This window comes from Eptatretus burgeri, chromosome 9 (genome assembly GCF_056783735.1).
Source record: "Eptatretus burgeri isolate ZD-2024b chromosome 9, Ebu_testis_v1, whole genome shotgun sequence".
Classification (NCBI taxonomy): domain Eukaryota; kingdom Metazoa; phylum Chordata; class Myxini; order Myxiniformes; family Myxinidae; genus Eptatretus; species Eptatretus burgeri.
This window is the reverse complement of record NC_140969.1, coordinates 50,059,530-50,077,739: the sequence shown is the minus strand read 5'-3', so window position 1 is coordinate 50,077,739 and position 18,210 is coordinate 50,059,530. Positions and strand designations below refer to the sequence as shown.

At 44.5% G+C, this 18,210-nt stretch overlaps 2 protein-coding genes across 5 annotated transcripts in view; both read right to left on the bottom strand.

Moving 5' to 3' along the window:
* Positions 1 to 35: 35 nt before the first annotated feature.
* On the bottom strand, positions 36 to 7,612 carry LOC147020109 (uncharacterized). Its single transcript, XM_085893777.1, is given in 3 exon segments — positions 36 to 178; positions 5,427 to 6,276; positions 6,278 to 7,612. Coding segments are annotated over 3 exon segments (2,328 nt in total).
* Positions 7,613 to 12,820: 5,208 nt separating this feature from the next.
* The window catches only part of VPS13B (vacuolar protein sorting 13 homolog B), a 616,840-nt gene continuing 611,450 nt past the window's right edge, over positions 12,821 to 18,210 (bottom strand). For all 4 annotated transcript variants that reach the window (XM_085896654.1, XM_085896653.1, XM_085896655.1 and 1 more), the window contains 2 exons: positions 14,538 to 14,787; positions 12,821 to 13,352 (listed from right to left, as the gene is read on the bottom strand). In XM_085896654.1, coding sequence (XP_085752780.1) covers positions 13,104 to 13,352; positions 14,538 to 14,787 — 499 coding nt within the window. In that variant the 3' untranslated portion in view covers positions 12,821 to 13,103. The remainder of the gene's footprint in view (positions 13,353 to 14,537; positions 14,788 to 18,210) is intronic.

The window sequence follows — 18,210 nt, the reverse complement described above, 5'->3', positions numbered from 1 at the left end:
GACCCAACACACACTGCAACGGCACCTCTCCACCATCAGCCATGATGAGGATTAACTTCGTGGGTAGTTCCTCGCGGAGCATGTCCCAAAAACGTGAACTGTCTTGTCAGCTGCACAGTAAGATGTAGGCCTAAAGCACATGTTATATCATCTGAGCCACTCAAGGAGGTGCTGCCACCTGCAAACAGAAAATGAAAATACAAATTAAAACAATTAGTCTTAACATCATTGTTGATTTTGCACACTGCTCGAAAAGACTATGCAAACATGCGATATGCCCCAACATGGAATTTCAAACTTTTGACCACTGGTCGCCAAAAACTGAACAAAGCGATTGGCCAATTGGTTAGTTCTTCATTATATATTTATCATATATATTTATATGTCATGATTATTATGAACAGAACATAATATAATGTGATGCAATTCAAATGATGTGCACACCTTCAGAACATCCAAATCACTTGATCACTTCCGGTTCCGGTTTTGAGCAGCAAGAGGTCTCCTTTGGGGCTCCCTGCTGACGTTCTCAAAGCTAAGTTTCCGGTTGTTATTTGTCCCGTTTTAACTGTTTAATTTTCTCACCTACATGTTACTGTGTGTTGCTAGTTCGGTTTTGTTTCAAAAATCGTGCTATTTTGTGAGTATTTTTGTCGACGTTCTTACCTGTGCTTGAGGCCTAGGCCTAGACTTGAGGCCTACCGGTTCCACTCGGTGTTCGATGGTTTTTTTTTGTTGTTGTTTGTTTTTTCTCCCCATTACCTTCATTTTCTATCCTCCCCATTACCTTCAATTTTGATCCTCCCCACTTTCCAAACATCCCCCATTCTCCCAAATAATCTCTTTCTTATCTCAAAAAAAAAAAAAAATACCCTACAACAACAACAACACGCTCACCTTCTCGCGATTCTGCTTCTTCTTCTTCTTCCTCTTAACTTCCTCCTCGTCTTCTTCCTCGATTTTTTTTTTTTTTTTTTTTTTTACACTTCCATGATCTAATCTGTTGAACTCTCTCATATATTAATATTAACAACAACAACAAAAAAATATATATATATACCCAACAACAACAACACGCTCACCTTCTCCTGATTCTGCTTCTTCTTCTTCCTCTTAACTTCCTCCTCGTCTTCTTCCACGATTTGATTTTTTTTTTTTTATTTTTTTTTATTTTTTTTTAAAACACTTCCATGACCTAATCTGTTGAACTCTCTCATACATTATTTTTAACAACAAAAACGATCTTATAATGCTTCATCTTCCTCTCTCACACATGTGGTACTCTTTACTGTTTCACAATGCACTACTCTTCTGCTATTTTAACAGACTGCTCTCATTTCGACCTCTCCTTCATTCCTTGCCTAAAAAATCCAACTATTACAGCGCTTCTTCTCTCCATGCTCTGAATTCGCCTTCATTGCATCCATCAAGAATTGTGTTAAATCGCATCTCTGACCTAAAACTTTTAAAAACCACAGTTTGCCATGGATGCTCGCTTTCCATCAACCATTCTTTTTTACAAATTCAGTGCCAACTCACTGCCCTCACCCCTCACTCTCACTCTCAAAGCAACCATCCCACTCTTCTCCCTCCAAGCCTCCCTCTCACCTCTCTCAAAAATCCCCCCCTCACCTTTCTCCCACCTTTCATCCCCCTCACTCTTCCTTCTCAAAGTTGCCCCCCCTCTCATCCACCAACCTGCCTCCCTCCACTGCCCTCTCACCTCCATCTCTTCACTCCACCTCCTCAAATCCTCAACTGCCTTCTTCCTTGTCTCTTGTCCCCCCTCTCCCCCAGCACCACAGAGCCTTTTCTCCTCCTCATTCGGCCCCCTCCCCTCGCTGTTCTGCAATACCCCACACTCCTTCAGCAACCCTCCTTACCTGCCCCCTCATCCCTTGTCCTACCCTCCCCCTCCCCCTCCACCTCCTGCACCCAAAGCCTCCTCCCCTTCCTCTTCATTAAAAGTGTGGACCTCAAATATCCGGGGCCTTCGCTCAAACCTTTCAGATCTTTCCATACAGGTTGCCACTGACAAACCAGACATTATCTGCCTAACAGAAACTTTCCTCTCCCAAGACGTGTCTGACTCCCAAGTATCTCTCCCTGGCTACTCCCTCTTACGGTATGACAGACCTGAGCCTCGTCCTGGTGGAGGTGTTGCTCTCTTCATCAAAGACTCTATTCCTCACTCTCCATGCACTGCTCTCACTCCCCCACACCCCCAGGAATACCTCTGGCTTCGGCTTCCCCTCCACTCCCACCTCATGTTTATATGTGTACTGTACCGTCCACCGAACAGTGATGACTCCATCTACACCTCACTATCCGAAAACATGGACCATCTTCTATCTTCTCATCCAAACTCTCTCTTCCTCTTATGTGGTGACTTCAATTGTCATCACGCCAGTTGGCTAGGTGTGGGTACCTCTCTCACCTGCCATGGGACATCAGCAAAAGCTTTCTGTGACTCATTGGGACTGACTCAATCGGTCAACTTCCCGACCCGGATCTCAACCAATGGTACTCCATCTCTTCTGGATCTGATTCTGACAAATTTCCCTGACAATATCTGCTGCTCTTCCTTCGCTCCAATTGGTTCTTCTGACCACGTCCTTGTCAAAGTGGACATCTCTCTGGCTGTTATCAGAGAACCACCTCACCGCCGTCGAGTCTGGCATTTCACTCAAGCCGACTGGCAGGGTCTCCGAGCAGCCATCAAACTTACAGACTGGTCTCCTATCACTACTTTCTCAAACATCAACTCATCCTGGGAATTCTTTCAAAGAAACTTGCTCTCCCTCATGCACAGATTTATCCCCTCTCGTGTTCAGTTGTCTTACCCTTCCTCCCGCCCTTGGTTTACTGAAGCTTGTGGCGAGGCAGTTGTCCTGAAACAACTTGCCTTTGCCTCATGGAAAGCAAACCCAACTGAGGGCAATCTCAGTTCTTTCCACAAAGCTCGGAACAAGTGTGTATCTACCCTCAGGAGAGCCAGAAAACAACATCTTTCTCATCTCAAGTCTGAACTCTCAAACCTCTCTCCCTCCTCAAAATCCTGGTGGCGTTTAATCAAATCTGCTTCTGGTGTATGTTCCCCCTCCATCCCCTCCCTTACCTCAAATGGCCGCACTGCTGATTCCACACGTGATAAAGCTGAATGTCTAAACTCAGTGTTTGCAGCTAAATCTTGTGTCCTAAACCCATCACTATCTCTACCCACTTTACCCAGTCGCACCCAACTGTCCCTGGACTCTGTATCCTTTTCTCCTGACAAGGTGGAGAGCTTGCTTTCAAACCTCGAGTCAGATTCTGCAACCGGTCCAGACGGCATCAGCCCACATGTCCTCAAAGCCTGCTCTTCTGCTCTTGCTCACCCTCTCTCTGTTCTATTCACCCTCTCATTTTCCCAAGGTCATCTGCCATCTGCTTGGACATCTGCTAACATCACTGCCCTGCATAAAAAAGGTGCAAAAACAGATTCCTATAACTACAGACCAATCAGCCTTCTCCCAATCATCAGCAAGGTGATGGAATCCATCATCGCTTCAGATATGAAATCCTTCCTCTTCTCCAATGGCTTGATTTCCAATCATCAATTTGGTTTCAGACCAGGTCACTCTACCCTGGATATGCTGCTTCTGCTCTCCCATCAATGGATGGAGGTCCTCAATGCCAGACAGGAAATCCGAGCCGTATCCCTGGACACATCACGTGCTTTTGACACGGTCTGGCACCCTGCCCTACTCACCAAACTCTCTTCCCATGGTATTCAAGGCCATCTCCACTCATGGCTCGCAGACTTCCTCTCCTGTCGCAGTCAACGTGTGGCCCTAAATGGAGTTCTTTCATCCCCTCTTCCTGTGCAGGCTGGAGTTCCTCAAGGTAGCGTTCTGGGCCCTGTTCTTTTTCTGGTTTTCATCAATGATCTCTCGGACTCTCTGGAAAATCCTCTATTTCTCTTTGCCGACGACTCCACCCTCTGCCGTACCATCTGTCATCCCTCAGACCGGCAAGCAGCAGCTTCTTCGCTCACTGCAGATCTGGATAAAATCACAAACTGGTCCAACACGTGGAACATGTCTTTCAATCCAGACAAATCTCACACTCTCACTATGTCTCTTCGAAAGGACCGTTTACAAAACCCCCCCCATCCACTTTCTCAACAATCCTCTGGAAGAAGTCTTTTCTTTCAAGCTTCTGGGTCTCATGATCTGCCATGACCTTTCCTGGGAAAGTCACATTTCCAACCTTGCCTCAAAAGCCAGTCGCCGACTGGGAATCCTCCGTCGTGCTAAGTCCTTCCTCGGCCCTCTTGAGCTCCTGACCACTTACAAAGCTTTTGTCCGTAGCTTGATGGAGTACTGCTCTCCCCTCTGGGCTGGTGCTCCTGCCTCCCACCTTTCTCGGCTTCACGCTGTCGAAACCAGGGCATTTAAGATCATCGGCATCTCCCGCAATGAAGCTGAGTCTTTGGGCCTCTCACTCCATCACCGCAGGTTGGTCGGTGGTCTTTCTGTCTTCTAACGACTCCTCTCCAGCCTTGCCCCCCTGCTCTCTCTGCGATTTGTCCCCACCACATTTCCACAGGGCGCTCAAGGTCCGCCAACAACCCCCTTCTGGTAAAACTACCAAAATCACGAATCACTGCTCATCTTCACTCTTTCATTCCTCTTTTTTCCCGCCTTTGGAATAAACTTCCTCACTCTATTCTTTCCCATTCTACCCTCCAGGCTTTCAAAACAGCTGTTCACCACCACCTCTTATCTTCCCCCATCCAAATCCTCGATCTTTTCTACCCCCGATAATCCACCCAAGCCCACTTCCTTCATTTCTCCTACTTTCCTTCCTGAAAGTCCCTGAAATGTCCATATTCTCTTCGCCATGTTCCCCGTCCCATCCCCATCCCTCTCCCTTCCACGGTTCACCTAATGTGTCTGTTCCCCACTGTTTTGTCCCTTCCACTCCCGCCCCTCTTGTCTCATGCCTCCTTGCTGTGAGTTGTGTGTTAGCTCTCATACGAGCCTCGACCAAGGTATACAAAAAAAAAAAAAAAAAATGCGGACCAATAGAAATTGACCAAATATCGTCATTTGACCGGAAAGGGTTAAAATGGTCATTGTCTCTTGAGCGAGGTCATCAAGACTGCTTTTTTTGGAATCAGCACACTTTTACCTAAAATAGGCTTGTCAAATCATTCTTATCCAAAATTCTGATTAAACCCACCTACCCAAAATAATTTGACCGAATATGGTCATATGTTGGCAAAAGGGTTAAAATGGTCATTTTGTCTTGAGTAGGGTCAATAAGACTGTTTTTTTTTTTAGATTCAGCACCCTTTTTTACATGAAGTAGGCCTGTCAAACCATTCTTACCCAAAATTCTGATTAAAGCCATCTATCTCTTGGAATATGTAGAAAGCTGACGTGAAGTCACATCCCGTAAAGGCATGGTATCCAGGGAGAGCCCTTGGGAGTCCTGGCTTGGTTGCTTCAAGGATGGCTGCGATATTCGATATGTTGATGTATCGCTGGTGGTTTCCCATACGCAATCCATGATGATAGTAACCATGGCCCTAACCTCTGGTCGCTGCCGTCCAATCGCACCTAGCAGGATCCCCAATACATCTGTGTCCGATGTCCTCACGATGATGTGGCTGGCCGTTATGTTAGCAACATGGAAGGCGATGAGGGTATCTGCCTCTTCATGGTCACCTTGGAGATGTGCTGGATTTGAGACAAATATCGCTGGTTGTAGTTCATCAGGGATATACTGGAAACACTCACCACCATAGGAAACAACTACTGTTTTTCCCTTGTAGATACTCCAGTAATGGTCTTTCTTCCATTCTTGGAGGAGAAATTTCCCAAGTTCATTTTTCAACACTCCATTGTCAAGCAGCTTTTGCCCACTCTGACGGATTTTCTGGTCAGGTCCTGTGATGGTATACTGCAGGTCGACAGCTCCTCTCAGTTTTCTCTCGCTGTCCTTGATGGAGTTTTCAATATACTTGTCGAGGCAGACATGGACTTCGGTCGCCCTCCCTTTGCAAACGACAGATGGAATTGTACGGGCAATCGATGCATAAGACGCGCCCATGTTGGTTTGGGAGACAACTGAATGCAGAAGTAATCCACCATCATAGACCTGGGCATGGTCATCATGTGGTCGGGCTGATTCGATGATTGGCTCTGTCTGCATCGCCTCAAGCTTCCTCAACAAGGCCGCTTTCTCCGTTTTAACATGTGATCCATCGCAGTGTGCTAGTGACAGGGGGATATGTGATGATTGGGAAGGTGAGGACATTATGAAGGTCAAAACCCATCTTTTCTGCAATAATCACTATCATGCGTACAAACATATCCCGCAGACTTTCTGCATTCGTAATGGCTTTCTGCATGGCCGGTAGTTTGGTTTTCTTCTTCACATTTTCAGTTGCAAAGTTCTGCACCTTTGTGCGCTTCACTGGCTGGAGAAACCGGTCGCTGTTACCCTCCCATTCTTCTCGGAACTTTTCCCTGGCCTCCTGGCCTCGCTTCAGCGTTGTCAGTAGATATTCCTCAGTAGCTTTAGATTCTGCATGTCCAGTTGCGACATTCACCAAGGAAGCTGGAGCTTCAACAATGAAAGGATTGCAGGATGCATCGATATTTTCACTTAGAGAAGCCATATGGTCATTGTCTTTCTTTGTCCTGGAGGGTCGGCATTGAGAAGCTGTATGTTCCCCAAGTTCAATTCCTGCAAATGTTCTTAATTCTGTGACAGCCATAGCCCTCTGTGTCATGGTCAGTGACCAACGCCGCACAGCGCCTTCTGAATTACGGAAAGCAACAATACCTTTCATGCTCGATCCAGAGTCACGATTGACAGACTGTTCAAGGGAGAGATCAACAGCAGATCTACTGTTATTCTTTTTGGTTCGCCTGATGGAAAATGCACCGTTTTCAAGCACCGCAAACAATCTAGGGTCAGAACCTTGTAATTTCTGAAGGAAAAGTGTTCCCCATCTGGCATAGTTTGGGCGATGAAAACCAAAGAAAACATCCAGTACTGATGGAAAGACATTAATGTATCTACTGACGTCATTAGTCTTGACGCACCTCTGCAACTCTCTGTGTCGATGGTTGATGAGGAAGATGTAAATTCCCCAGAACTGTGCTGTTGGTCCATGGTCACCATCAAGAATCTTGTGGAAGAATACTTCATACTTCTGAAGATGTTGCAAGATGATTGGGTCTTCAATGTGTGCAGCTTCCATCAGGTTTGGATCAGAAGGGACTCTGTTCATCACTGCATGAAATTCCTCACGTTCCTCTAATGACAAGTCCAGAACAAAGCACTCGTACATCTTCTTCTCCAAAACATTTGCTAAGAGTTCATTAATTCGGGTACATCTGTTGTAAAATTTGCCTTTTATGAACCCAACCATCGACCCCTCAGCAAGTACTTCGGCTTCAGTCAGAATATACTCGATGCCGCTTTCATTTATCAGGTTTCCAACCGCTGCATAGAAAGCTAATTCAACATGGAAATTGCCAAGCATTATCAACAACTTGTTAAACAATGGCCTTTCAATTTCTTGTATTGTGTCATTCATATATTTGTCATTCATATATTTACTGATGAATCCAGAGTGTAGTGGAGTGTCCCCATTATGTAACCTCCAAAACCAATATAGGTCTAGGGCTTTCAGCTGAATTTTTATATTCTCGGCTGTTGATGTTGTGGCGCAAACAAATTTGGCTGTCTTCAGAGTTTTTCTAAATGGCAGGATTTCACGCTCAGCCCCACAAATATCCGTCTGTTTCTTCCCTCCCGGAAGTCGGTCATATTAGCATTTGGACCCATTGCATCTGGCAGGACATTCTGGTAGGTGTGGCCAACAGTTGTATGCAGCGTTGCTTTGCCATCTAACGTCTCTACATTGGCATCATTATTGTCCCAGACAGAGGCAGTGGCTCGATGTGGATCCAACTGAATGCCATCTGGTGCACTACGGTCACTTGATTCCACAGAATACGCAAATTCAGTCTCCAAACCTTTGGTTTCACTGTAACTGATGCTGTGCCCAGCCCTGTTCAAAATTTGCAATGACAGCTTGGATCCTGTCAGTGAAGCAAAACCAAGGCCCATGGCTGTGTGCTTCCATGGTTTGACAGTCCCGCGTGTAACATTGAAAATTGCATCTGATGCCATTGAAGTCACTTTGCGGTCAAGGCTATCCATATGCGCTCCATGGAAGCTTGGTGTTTGGCTCCCAAGAAGACTCCTGAAGAACAGGTCTAACTGTTTGGGAATGTCTGGGGAATGTTCCTTTAGATTCTGTACTGTAGCTGGGTTTGGTGTCCTAGTTTTTGGAAGTGTCATGACCTGGCATCGAAGATGCAGAGCTGCCCATCACAACTTGTCATTCTGTTCATGTTCTTTTGATTCATTATGGAGTCGAGCCATTGCATCATCTTCCCGGACTAATGAACTGAAAACAAAATTGCCTTTCCGTTGGTCTGCAAGCTTCACTCTCATGCGATCTCCATAATAATCTTTGATCTTCCTTTGCAAATTCTGGGCCACGTAGGATTCAACTTCTTCCTGATCTCCTCCGATGCTTGTATACTCTGCTTTGTAGATGTCAAGTAAGGCAGAGACCAACACTGACCGTTGGTTTTCAAATCGTTCATTGTTCACATTTTCATCCTTACCCAAAATCGTTCATCGTTCACAGCCCTGAATCGTTCACAGTGATTCAACAGAATGATGGCCACATCAGTGTCTGAAGCCCTTACTGCAATGTTTGTCGCTTTGTCATTGTCAATGTGACTTACATGAGTACATATCAACATATCGGCTTCCTCATGGTTTGTCTTCAAAACCTCCATTTCTTCTTTAATGACCCTTCCATCCAGCACATAAAAACGGAAGCATTCCCCAAGATAGGAGAGGTACACTTGACGTCCTTGAATGACCTGTGCATACTGCTGTGCCTCCCATTGTTGCGAGGAATTTTGGCAGCTGTTCTTTGAAAGATCACGATTACAGACTGTCATTGATGTTTCTAGGTCGGTGTTGTTCTGGCCCAGTTATGGTGTATTCTCTCTCTTCTGAGTGATCCAGTCCCCTCAGTGCCCTTTCACTGTCTTTTATGGATGGTACAGGGTATGCATCGAACACAAGGTGAACTCTTAAATGGGACAGGGCAACAACCTGTCTTAAAAACCCCTGCAGCTCAGGCACCATATGTTCCTGGAATGTGTGGTGGAAGAAGGTGTAACAGGAAAATGCTATCTATGACACAGGCACCAATGGAGCGAGGCATAGCAGATGGAACTTTCTTCTCAAGAATGTCCAGAAGGTTACTCTTCTCAGTCTTCACCATAGTGCCATCAGTGCTACACATGGATAGGGGAACTGGTGTCAGCGGATAAGAGATGACATGTTCCAAATCTAGTTTTCTCTGGCAAGCTATGATGACTAGTCGCCCCATAAGATCCCGAGTACAAACCAGTGATGTAATACGTTTGTCTTGGGCATGCTTGTTTGCCTTGCCATTATCCTTGAAGGTTGCGAGCTTCTCCTTTTTAATGGGGCATTCAAACCGAGTCAGGTCATCAGTGCAGGAAGTAACAAATTCCTTGTGCCTTTCCTGTCCTCTCTCCCACACAGCAAGCAAACATGTCTGGACAGATTTGGCAGTGGCTTTCCTGGTGCTGATGTTGAATAGCTTTTAGGCATCTCCTCCATTTGTAAAGGATTGCAGGAACCTTCTATCTGACTGATTACTTTCTGAAGATCACTGGAGTCCCTTTTGATGCGTGCTGGACGAAGTTCAGACGTTGTGTCTTCAGTCTGAGACAATCAACCATTGCTTGTGCCATTGAAATTATCGAAGCTCTTGCAGACTTTGTTAACATCCATCGGAGGCGAGCGCTGTAGTTGTTTGTTACAGATGACAAACCAGTCCATCTGGAGGCAGCATCGGCATTCACAGTCTGCTCGAGCGTTAGGTCAACTGGACATCTACTGAATGGTTTCCCAGTCCTCTTGATGGTGAAGCCACCATTCTCCAAGATAGAACGGACAATCCTGCTTTCTCATTCTGTGAGACCTCCAACCTGCATTCTCATGAGGGACACATTATAAATGCTGCTGCATTTCCTCCTGTGTGATGGATTTCGTCAATTACAAACATATAAAACAATGGGTTTCACCAAAACGTGTAGCTCCCTGTGCTTTCATTCATGAGATTGATCATAGACTCCAATGCTATACTATCAGAGGCCTCCCGCATTCTCATATGGGGCATACGTGGGCAAAAAGTAGGTATTTGGGTCACCCACATGTGATAACTTCCTGGTATCCATGCCCAGTGTTGTACATTAGCAATGAATGGAAAGTCATACTTGCACCACTAAATATCTACCTCGTAATTTGATGCAAATTGACTTTGACCTTGTCTTAAGTGACCTTTCCACCACATAAGGTGGTCTTACGTTGGTGATTATTGATGAAGATATCAAACTCTACATTTTCCACCAGTTTTCAGTTCTGTAGGTTCTATGTCAATTAAAGTAGAATCAAAGGTCATTCGGTGCAAATTGACCTTTGACCTTGTCTTATGTGACCTTTCCACCACATAATGGTGTCTTAAGTTGGTGATTCTTGATATTTAGACCTTACTCAACATTTTTCATATGGTTTCAATGTTGTAGCTTTTAAGTCAAATAAATCCCTTATTAGCACTAATAATTATTGTCTGTCTTAAGCCAAAATTTTGTGGTGGAAAGGTCACTTAAGTTACAGATTCATAATTAGTATGGCATTCCTCACGATGTAGCATTGGTGTCAGCCTTGTAGGCACCAAGTCAAAAAAAGTTGAATTTGGGGGTAATTAGAAAGATCCCCCTACCCCACCCACCACTGACTGCACTTAAGACAAGGGTTTCTGTGGTCAGGTAGGCTACCTGTACCCCACCAAACAGTCAAAGCTTTTGTAGCTCCCATGTCAATTATATCTCAGCTAGCTCTTGGATTATAACGTTTCACCTCGATCTGTCCAGCTGTTTTGGAGATTTTTTTTTAAGTTTTCAATCCAATATGGTTGCCGAACCACATGACCAATATCATAAAGTTACATTCTGCCTCTAGTTGGGTAGCGCATCATGCTTGTGAAGTTTCGTGTTAATTGGATGAGGTGCGTTTTTCCATCCAAGATGGCCACCAAACCACGTGACTTGTGATGTAATCATTATCACCTGATATGCAGCAATGGTGGTAGATAATTAATACTTGTGAAGTTTTGCTTCGATAGGGTAAGAGGTTCCAGAGAAAACATTATTTAATATTTTCCTTCAATCCGATATGGCTGCCAATCCATGTGACATTAATTATTTGTGAACAAACTCGTATCTCCCAGTCTTGGCGAAGGTGTGTGTGAAGTTTCACCACCCGTTTTGGAGTAGGTTTTTACAGGTTTTCGGGTAAATCGAATAAAGCCACCAAACCATGTGACCCATCAATTATTCCTTAAACTGATACACCCATGGCTTGGGGAACACGTGTGAAAGGTTTTGCCTCAATCTGTTCAGCCTTTCGGAGAATATTTTAAGTTAAAAAAAAAAAAACAAACAAAAAAAACAATATGGCTGCCGAACCCGTGACTTATGAAAGTTGTTGTGTACATGACGCCCAACTTTCATTTTTTTCAGTTACAGCGTAGTACTCATCAAATTATGACATCATAATGAAGGCAGCGATGACGTCATGGTTAACACTACTTATTCCCCTTGTGGAGATCTTCACAACGAGCACGTTTCATTTTTTTCTCGCGAGCGGTTTCAGAGAAGAAGACGTCCAAAGTTTTTCAAAGACGGCACCTGTACCACGTGACCAATGACGTCATAATTGTAACCTAAAAATTCTCTGAAAAAAAGAAGCTACGGAGAAAATTTCGTGTCAATCGGACTGGGCTGCTGAGAAAATGGAATAAAGCAGAAAATTGCCAGCGGAATAAGAAAAATAATAAACAGAAGAAAAACAAAAGGTCACTGAACCTGAAAGGCTTGGTACCCCAATTGCATCATCAAGTGCTTCACTCAAAGCAAAACATCACAGCAAAATACCAACGCAGCCAATCCTCCCAAAAACATTTAAAGGTTCTTGCTTTGCTCGGTTGATGAATAAATTGATGCATGTCCGAGACCCCCTGATTTACATGAAGGATTCTTAACTTGTGATCCATATTTCCATAATATTACTTCTTTTCAGGTAAGTAATATCTTGAAGAAAAGCTGTTGTTTTGCCTCCAAAAACTCATGAAATCCAACAGCACCAGAGGGGCTTCATCTCCCTTGAGCCCCCTGCCTGTGTCTCTGTTGAGTAAACTGTGTGTGTTTAATGATGAATTAAATCCTTTAACAAGGAAGTAAAATATCTTTAGATGAAGCCAAATGCTACAAGTACAAAGGATGATCAGGTTGAGTGAGTGTCTGGACACAGCTGAGGTTGTGGATCTCAGCTTTGAGTCTGCATCAGTCCATCCACAACCTCAGTTGCATGCGATGATTTGGGCAAGTCGGAAAATAGCTTCCCTCTTCACCCTGCAAGGGGGCCTACTACCGCCCCCTTGACCCTTTTTTATTTCCATGAGCTGCATCACACAACAAAGGTTCACCATCAGATCATCCAACATACTGACTATGGTCTTCATACACCCATTACAATGCTGAACTTTGAATTCAAAAGCACTTGTGTAAAGATGATCACACCTTTCCAAAAGGGTGAAAAGTGCAAACCGCAGAAATAAGTCAAAGTTATTTCACCGAACCACATTTTTAGAAATTTATTTTCTCTCAAGTCACACAAACATTATTTTATCCTCATTTATAATTTTTTTCCCTGAAGATAGTTAAACTATAGAGATTTCAACATTTGTACAATTACTTTTGGAGATGAGAAACAGTCTCAGTGGAAGAGAAACCTTTGGGGAAGGGGGAGGGTGTGGATGAAAAAGGAAGAAAAACTTTGCCCCAAGAAGTCCATTCCCTGTTGCAAAATGTCCTGTTTGAAGGTCCCTGGTATTTCATAGAAACAGTGCACTTGTCCAAATGTTATGAGAAGCCTTTGTGAAGAGACCTCGACTTTGCTTGGTGGAAACGGCTCAGGAATACGTGTAGATAAAGGGGGTCGGCGAAAAACTCGTACATTTTGACGGGGGAAACAGGAGGATGAGCCACAGCCACCCGCAACGTGTTTGAGGTGGCGCAACTGGTAGTAGAGATGTATTGAGTACTTTTCCGTACATACTCCACGAGCCGCTCGTACTGCTGTTCACTCAGCTTCTCCCGTATGTTATCATCCTGTTGGCGGTGAGGAACACAAACTCCCAATGAAACATTTCATCTGGTCACTGTCAACCATAAAATCGTACAATGTAACTTTTCTAAAGTTACATTGTACAACCGGGAACTCGTAACCCTGCCAACATAGGCTTTGATGTCAGGTATAGTCTCCGACAAATTGCTCTCGTTACCTCCATCACCTAAGGTGGACGGAGGTTATGTTTTCACCCGTCTGTCTGTCAGCAGGATATCTCATAAAATAGGGGCAGCAATACCTCTCGGCGCTCACCTGGTATAATAGTGATACTGAGGAAGTAAACGTGGGACGGAATCAGCAAAATGTACCAATGGACAATCTTGTGGCTCTAACTTTTTTTAATGTCGTGAACAAACTTTGGTACATCACGGATGATGAAGGTTGTGGTCAAGTTTCATCGGAATTGTGTGTGGAGTTGCAAAGAAGTTGTAAGTGTTTATGGACAGACTGGTGGATGGCCAACACGCCATCCCATTAGCTCCCTGGAAATATGTTCCATGTGAGCTAAAAATTGTGGACGGATTTGGATGAAATTGGGTGGACATGTGTGTGTGACAAGGATGAATTGATTAGATTTTGGTGACGATTTGGATCTGGGTCCAACAATTTTTTATGTGATTCTTCACTATTGAGAGATTGGCCAAAAACGATATATAGCACAATATCTCCAAAAGTTATGGACAGATTCAGACGAAACTAGGTGGGTAGGTTCGATGTGTGGCAAAGAAGAATTGATTCAATTTTGGTAAGATCCGACCGAATTCGGAGCTGGATACGAGAATTTTTTTTGTTTTAAAGTGATTCTTCACCATTGAGGGGCCAAATCGATATTCAGCATGATATTTCAAAAAGTTGTGAACGAGTTCTGACAAAACGAGGTGGATGAGTTGGTGAGGTGACAAGAACAAGTCAATTTGATTTTGGTTCAGGTATGGATGCAGATCTGGCCTATTAGTCGGATACAAAAAATAATTGTTCACCTGTTGGAGGTATGTGCTCTACCAAGTGCCGTTCTAGTTTCCTATGGAATCAAATGGGAAATTGCAACAGTGCGGCAAAAACACGAGTGACTGGTTAGCGTCTCTTGTGTGCCGGCATACAGTATTACATGAAACAGTTAATCATCATAACACGTGTCTCATCGAGCTTGTGTGAAAAGTCTATACCTTTGGTTCTTCTGGTTCGGCCGGCATTCGCAGCAAGACTTCAAGCAGACCTGGCTGCCCCTCCCGCTGCTGACACTCGGCTGCCGCAACCAGGAAGGCCTGTTGTTGAGCATCCTCGCACACGCTCGTCACAAACAACATTTCTTCAGTAAGCAGCAAACAGCCCTCGTGGGCCAAACCTGCTCCACTTATAACCTTCACGTCGAGAGTCATGAGTACCTCAGGCTGTCCCATCGATTGTAGGATTTTCCTGTGAGGTTTGGGTTAAATAGTGAGGAAGAAAGCTATTTACACAGAGGCAAAGAAAGTCCATGGACAGTATGGTACTTTCTTTGAGGCTGTGTTGACAAACAACAAAATTGGTAGATTGTTTTAATTAATTCTAGGTGCATTAACCTAGAATTAATTTGCTTCATATTTTGCCTCCTGATGAAGATCTACATTTCCTTGTCAAGTATTTTAACAAAAGGTTTGCGTCTGATAGAGGAAACTGATCTCAGCTTGTTGCCTTGGAAACCAAGGACTTCAAGATCAGGGGAATATCGCACGATGAAGCTGAGTCCATGGGCCGATCACTTTCCCATTGCAGACAGGTCGTATCCCATACAGAGAATCCTTAAAGCCTGCTGTTGCTATTTCCCCCCTTCTGGTGTTCATTTTGTTCTGTTGCATCCTGATCCTATCAGTGTTCTCTCTCCTCCAAGAACCTTGACTCTGTATACAAAAAAAAATAAAAATTCAAAGAACTACCCCCATGTTCTGCCTAGATGTTGCATAAAAAGGTACCGGAGCAACAGCGACATCAATGGCTGATCTGATTTAAAGTCTACATAGATGTGTCCAGCGTGTCTGCGTAGACTGGTCTAACCACTGCATAGATTGGTTTTAAGAAGAAAAAAAGAATCCAACATCAAATTTACAATGTATTGAAACATGAAACATACAAGGTAGAATGGAAAAAAGTTATAATTACATTCATCGTTGGAAAGATGCTATCCTTTCAAGCAATGAGGGAAAAACCATGAGGTGCAGTCCAACAATTTTCAGTGTATATATATATATATATATATATATATATATATATTTCTTCTTTCGGCTGCTCCCGTTAGGGGTCGCCACAGCGGATCAACCGTCTCCATTTCGCTCTATCCTCCACATCTTCCATTGACACTCCAACCGCCCGCATGTCTGCCCTTACCGCATCCATGAACTCTTCTTTGGCCTAGCTCTTCTCCTCCTGCCTGGCGGCTCCATCCTCAGCATCCTTCTCCCGATATACTCCGCTTCCCTCCTGTGCACATGTCCAAACCATCTCAATCTCGCCTCTCTCACTTTGTCTCCAAACTGTCCTACCTGCGCTGTCCCTCCAAGATACTCATTTCTTATCCTGTCCATCCTCATCACTCCCAACGAGAATCGCAGCATCTTTAACTCTGCCACCTCCAGCTCCGCTTCCTGTCTTTTTGTTAGTGCCACCGCCTCCAAACCATACAACATAGCTGGTCTCACTACCGTCTTATATACTTTCCCCTTCACTCTTGCAGTTACCCTTCTGTCACAAATCACTCCTGCAACTCTTCTCCACCCACTCCATCCTGCCTGCACTCTCTTTTTCACTTCTCCACCACACTCTCCGTTACTTTGGACAGTTGATCCCAAGTTTTTAAACCCATCCACCTTCCCCACCTCAACTCCTTGCAACTGCACCATACCACCACCCTCCCTCTCATTTACGCACATGTACTCAGTCTTACTCCTACTGACTATCATTCTCCTTTTCTCCAGTGCATACCTCCACATCTCGAGGCTCGATTCAGCCTGCTCCCTACTCTCCCTACAGATCATGATGTCATCCGCGAACATCATTGTTCATGGAGACTCCAGTCTGATCTCATCCGTCAACCTGTCCATCACCATTGCAAACAGGAAAGGGCTCAGAGTCGATCCTTGGTGCAATCCCACTTTAACCTTAAACCGGTCCGTCATTCCTACCGCACACCTCACGGCTGTCACACTGTCCTCATACATATCCTGCACGATCCTCACATACTTCTCCACCACTCCCGACTTCCTCATACAATGCCACAACTCCTCTCTTGGCACCCTATCATAAGTTTTCTCTAAATCTACAAACACACAATGTAACTCCTTCTGGCCTTCCCTATACTTCTCCATCAACATTCTCAAAGCAAACATCGCATCAGTGGTGCTCTTTCCTGGCATAAACCCATATTGCTGCTCACAGATCGTCACCTCTCCTCTCAACCTAGCTTCCACAACTTCATGGTGTGGCTTAATAACTTTATCCTCTGTAATTTCCACAGCTCTGCACATCACCCTTGTTCTTGAAAATCGGAGCCAGTACACTTGATCTCCACTCCTCCGGCATCCTCTCACTTTCCAAGATTTTATGAAACAATCTGGTTAACAACCCCACTGCCATCTCTCCTAAACACTTCCATGCCTCCACTGGTATAACATCTGGGCCAACTGCCTTTCCACTTTTCATCTTCTTCATAGCAGTCCTCAGTTCATCCTTACTGATCCACCCCACTTCCAGATTCACTATCTCCACCTCTTCCAACCTTCTCTCTCATTTTCTTCATTCATCAGCTCCTCAAAGTACTCCATCCATCTTCTCAACACACTCTCCTCGCTCGTCAGCACATTCCCATTTGCTTCCTTTATCACGCTAACCTGCAGCACATCCTTTCCAGCTCGGTCCCTCTGTCTTGCCAATCGGTATACAGTCATCTCCGTTTATCGCGGTGGTTACGTTCCAACCCCCCCCCCCCGCGAGAAGTGAAAATCCGCGATGAATGGACGCCTCCCCCCAAAATGCCAAAAAATGCCTTTTTTTTTATAAACGCGGTGTGTAAATACGATTGGGTTTGATTTATATCGAGTGATTATTAAACGATGGGCGGTGTATAAACACGATTGGGTTTGATTTATATTGAGTGAATATAAACCTTCCTCTGGCGCTTCGGTTCCTTGCCAGAAGCCTTAGAAGGTGCAAGGCGTTTGGGCGGCATCGTGGGGCTTGGAGAAAAAACGTAGAAAATATTCGAAGTTCACAAGCGAAACTTTGTCTCATGCGTTGTGTGACTGGTCGAGAGCCACACATTATAATTCATTGCATAAATAATTTATATTTTATATATTATTACCGTGATATACCGGGGGAATCCGCAGAAAAAATTAGTTAGGTTCCAAGGGAAAAACCACGATGAAGCGGGGGCGCGATAGGTGAACCGCGATATAGCGGGGGATTACTGTAAATCCTTTTCCCCTTCTTTTGTATCCAACTTCTCATACAGCTCGTCATATGCCTTTTTCTTAGCCTTTGCCACCTCTCTCTTTGCCTTTCGCCGCCACTCCTTGTACTCCTGCCCACTTTCTTCATCTCTCTGACTATCCCACTTCTTTTTCGCCAACCCGTTCTTCCTTATACTTTCCTGTACTTCCTCATTCCACCACCAAGTCTCCTTATCTTCCTTCCTCTGTCCAGATGTCACACCAAGTACCTTCCTAGCTATCTCCCTCACAACTTCTGCTGTCGTTGCCCAATCATCCAACACCTCTTTACCACCATCCAACACCTGTCTCGCCTCCTCCCTAAATTCCACGCAACAGTCTTCCTCCTTCAGCTTCCACCATCTGGTCCTTATTT